Source organism: Vombatus ursinus, unplaced genomic scaffold (assembly GCF_900497805.2).
Source record: "Vombatus ursinus unplaced genomic scaffold, bare-nosed wombat genome assembly UNPS02014779.1, whole genome shotgun sequence".
In the NCBI taxonomy this organism is placed as follows: domain Eukaryota; kingdom Metazoa; phylum Chordata; class Mammalia; order Diprotodontia; family Vombatidae; genus Vombatus; species Vombatus ursinus.
Window position 1 is genome coordinate 54499752 of NW_020954557.1, and position 5000 is coordinate 54504751.

The 5000-nt window shown below is 41.2% G+C and overlaps 1 protein-coding gene across 2 annotated transcripts in view; it reads left to right on the top strand.

Annotated features, from left to right (window-relative positions):
- Window positions 1-1554, top strand: part of FIGN (fidgetin, microtubule severing factor) — a 171131-nt gene extending 169577 nt beyond the window's left edge. For both annotated transcript variants that reach the window (XM_027866129.1, XM_027866128.1), the window contains one exon: window positions 1-1554. This exon is cut by the window's left edge and continues 698 nt beyond it. In XM_027866129.1, coding sequence (XP_027721930.1) covers window positions 1-1554 — 1554 coding nt within the window.
- Window positions 1555-5000: the final 3446 nt, after the last annotated feature.

Sequence of the window (5000 nt, forward strand, 5' to 3'; positions counted from 1 at the left end):
CTCTCCAGTTATAGCTACCCCTCTGCTAGCTATCCTCCTCAAACCTCTGTGGGACCTGGGTACAGCCCAGGTGGTGCACCTCCTCCTTCAGCATACCTGCCTTCAGGAATTCCTGCTCCTACTCCTCTGCCCCCTACTACTGTACCTGGCTACACCTACCAGAGTCATGGATTGACACCCATCGCCCCCTCGGCTCTGACAAACAGTTCAGCAAGTTCTCTCAAACGGAAAGCCTTCTATATGGCAGGGCAAGGAGAAATGGACTCCAGTTATGGAAATTACAGCTATGGCCAACAGAGATCTACACAGAGTCCTATGTACAGAATGCCCGACAACAGCATTTCAAACACAAACAGGGGGAATGGCTTTGACAGAAGTGCTGAAACATCATCCTTAGCATTTAAGCCAACAAAGCAGCTAATGTCCTCTGAACAGCAAAGGAAATTCAGCAGCCAGTCCAGCAGGGCTTTGACACCCCCTTCATACAGTACTGCTAAAAACTCCTTGGGATCCAGAACCAGTGAATCCTTTGGGAAGTACACATCCCCAGTAATGAATGAGCATGGGGACGAGCACAGGCAGCTCCTCCCTCACCCGATGCAAGGCCCGGGACTCCGTGCAGCTACCTCATCCAACCACTCTGTGGACGAGCAACTGAAGAATACTGACACACACCTCATTGACCTTGTAACCAATGAGATTATCAACCAAGGACCTCCAGTGGACTGGAATGACATCGCTGGCCTCGACCTGGTAAAGGCTGTCATTAAAGAGGAGGTTTTATGGCCCGTGTTGAGGTCAGATGCTTTCAATGGACTGACTGCCCTACCTCGGAGCATCCTTTTATTTGGGCCTCGGGGAACAGGCAAAACATTATTAGGTAGATGCATAGCTAGTCAGCTGGGGGCTACGTTTTTCAAAATTGCTGGTTCCAGTCTAGTCACCAAGTGGTTAGGGGAAGGAGAGAAAATTGTCCATGCCTCCTTCCTCGTGGCCAGGTGTCGCCAGCCCTCGGTGATTTTTGTTAGTGACATTGACATGCTTCTCTCTTCTCAAGTGAGTGAAGAGCACAGTCCGGTCAATAGGATGAGAACCGAGTTCCTTATGCAGCTGGACACTGTACTAACTTCTGCTGAGGACCAAATAGTAGTAATTTGTGCCACCAGTAAACCAGAAGAAATAGATGAATCCCTTCGGAGGTACTTCATAAAACGACTTTTAATCCCACTTCCTGACAGCACAGGGAGGCACCAGATAATAGGACAACTGCTCTCACAGCACAATTACTGTCTCAATGACAAGGAGTTTGCACTGCTTGTCCAGCGCACAGAAGGCTTCTCTGGACTAGATGTGGCTCATTTGTGTCAGGAAGCAGCAGTGGGCCCACTCCATGCCATGCCAGCGACAGACCTTTCAGCCATTATGCCCAGCCAATTGAGGCCAGTTACATATCAAGACTTTGAAAATGCTTTCTGCAAGATTCAGCCTAGCATATCTCAAAAAGAGCTTGATACATATGTTGAATGGAACAAAATGTTCGGTTGCAGTCAGTGATAATTTTTCTTTTTCTTTTTCTTTCTTTTTTTTTTTAAATGTAATGAATGTTGGCACACACACACACAAAACCTACTACATAGGGTAGAGAACCCCTTTCCAGTAGTGTTCAAATTGCAAAGGTACCGGGGGAGATGACAATTATGTTGCATCTTTAGAGTCAGGGTAGACTTGGAGGAAAAGTGCATCAAACGAGAGCTGCTGATCTGAAAAGCCCCAGGTAACAGGAAGCGTGTGTTGATGCTCAGTTCTGTTCAAGCCAGACACCACTCACCAAGGAGCAAGGTGCAAGTGGGTTGATTTCAGAAGGACGTGAACCCTGTGTGTTGATTCCATTCTGCTGTTCTCGAGATTTAGTTGCTGTCAAGTGCCTGGAGTGGTGCTTTTTTTTTTGTTTGCCTCACAATTACATTGGTGGCATGTGCTAATATAAAGAGCTTTAACTTCAAAAATTATTGGACTAAAGAGATGAACGGTTGTGTTGCGACAGAGAACCAGATTTTTGCCATTCTAAGAGCAACAGTATTCCTCAATCCTGTCTGTTCTGCGGTATTAAGCTAAGAACAGGTAAAACAGGGTAACGGTAATCTGGACCTTAATTTCTGCAGTTCATTTCTTTTAATGTTCTGTCTGCAAAAACTCAGGAAAGTGATTGTGATTTGTACAGTACCTCAAAGGAATGTGTTGAAAGCACTATGTACTGCTGAGAGTTATAGGCTAGGCTTCAATGTTACTTTATATTAAATATGTATGTTTACCTCAACAATTGGAAAATGGAAAGGAAAATTATTTTGAATGTATCCAGGAAAATACTGAAGTGTGATATGACTGAATCTTTGCAGTTTAAAGTAGAAAATAGAAGGGTTTCTTCAAAAAAAAAATTGGTTCTTTTACCAATCTGGGAATCAAACCAGAGCAGAATAATTCTCTTTATGTCAGTAAACTATAAGAGTTCTTAGTACATTGCTCCTTGATAATTAAGTGATATGGTTCTTAAAAGATAACACTGGTGAAGGAAAGCCACTTACTCCGTTTATGTTAGCATCTGGAAACAATCAACCACAAGATCTGTTAGGACTTTAAAAGGCATATTACCTAAAAACTATGACTGCCTTTTACTGCATAAGTGATGGTTGTGGTAGTTTTGAAGTTATTTGTTAAAACTGTTGGGAATGGCGACATTCTAGCTCATGGATATAGCTTATGGGGTTGCAGTGCTGCTTATAGAATGCAGTCAATAGTGGCCAAAAACAGAAACACCTCCCCATCAACACCCCACAAAAAAATGCAGACAAAATGACCCCATACAAACCCTCAAAGTTATGGGGATCTATCCCACACACATACTTTGGCTCCATTTTCGGTCAATATATTTTCATTATGCTTTTGAAATCTCTCCTGGGCTGGAGTGTTCCCGCCATTATTTCTACCTCAGTTTTGTTACATTTCTCTTTGAAGATAAGTAGAAAATTATACCTGGACATGTGCACATGTGCAAATACACATATAGTTTGCCAAACGAATTAATTTCTATTTCCTGCTGCGCTTCTTTCCCCATAAGCCAAGTTTCCGGAAAGATCCATTTGCGCTTCTCAGCCTATCTCAATCACACTCTCCGTGGAGTCTTTCCTCATGGAAAGACCAGTTGGCACATGTGGCATTTTGCTCCGTTCCCTACTCCTTCCCTCTCGCCCACAATGGCATTCTCTTTATCCTTTAATAGTTTATGTGCAGCAGCAGCTGCTGATTGACTGCTGACTGATGCTGGGCAATGCCTCTGAACAGGAGCAGTGTAGGCTCTAACTTTTCCAAACCCACTGCCACTACATGAGCAGAAAAGCTTGGCTTTTTGAATGTAATTTGGGGGGTTGTTTTAAAGAGACAGTAACAAAACTGTTGCAAAGCACTGGCATTTGATGTTTTTATTAAGTAATGTACCTTCAAAAATAAATAAATAAATAAATGCACTAAAAATCCCCAAGAAGATAAATATCTGTTACTAGATTTTTTTTTTGTCATTTCAAAATTTATGTAAAGATCTCATTTGGAGTGTTAAATTCTCTGAAACATTTAACATTTAGAAAGCTAATGAGGGATTTCATGAGATTTCTGGAATTTTATGATGCTTGATCATTGCTTTCCTTTTTCTTTTCTCATATTACTAAAAATAGAGCAAATGAACCAAAATTTAATTTACTATGACATTTTGTCAATTAAAACTGTGTTTAGACATGAAAATTCCATATTGAAAACAGTGCCTTTCATTAAGGGTAGAGAAAATACCATTTAAATAGATCATCTGCTTTTCTGCAAGTGACTCAACTACACAATCGTGTTCTGGCTCCACACTGCGCTTCCCTCATAGGAGGGAAATTCCAACATCCCCATTAGCTTGTAGGTTCATATTGATCTCACTGACAAGTTTACTATTGCAGAGTGCTGACCTATTTTCTGTCTTTTAGACATTGAGTTTCATTTCTGTCATCACGCTGTGCTCACTTGAAAGGTTCTGCCAAGTTTTGACAAACCTCCTCTGATTTAAACCACTTTGGAAAAATCTGTAATACTGACCCTTTTTGTGACTAGTAAGAGTTAATGCCAAATATGGGACTGAACTATGGTATTTTCTGCTTTTGTTCAAAAACTGAAATGAAGTTATGAGCAGGCATTTGGGCATCTAGCTTTGAATTTCTCCCTTAGAAATCTGAATCTGAGATCTTATTGGTCAAAATCTATCTCTTTCAGCAAAAGCTGAAATAATTTGTAAGTTCCAGCTAGCCTCAGAATTCCAGAGTTTGAATTCTTAGGAAATTCTAGATGCTGTAGAAATTACTATCTTGGGGAAGGGGGTGTGTATGTGAAACAGCTGACCTGTGAGCTGTCTTCTAAAATTCTCATTCTTGTTGCTATCCATAGATGGACTTCAGAGTTTTCTGCCCATCCCTTCTGGAAGTAGGTATAGGACCTCTGCAGAAGTGATTAGCAACAATCAGAGGTAGTCAAATCACAATATTCAGACTGCACAGAGCTGGGTTCCTTTTTGGCTGCTACAGACTTGAAGAAGGCCACTAATGAATGTAAGGTAATGAGCCAGTCCATGTAACAACTCTGCCTATGCTGAATGACCAAGTGATTGAGCCAGTCTGATTATCTGATTAATAACCCCTAATAATGCTCTTCTTCACAAATACAGTAACAATTCCAACAATCACACTCACTCTCTCTCTCTCACACACACACACACACACACACACACACACACACACACATACAGACAAAACCAAAAAAGGAAGTGGAAGATCGTTGGTTCAGAAGATCACGAAAGAACAATAAAGATTCAAGAGGTAGTTGATAATGACCTTATATGTGACATAGATGAAAACACTCCACACTTTTAGCATACTTCTCTCCAAAATATTTAGAACCTTAGTGACAATATTGAAAAC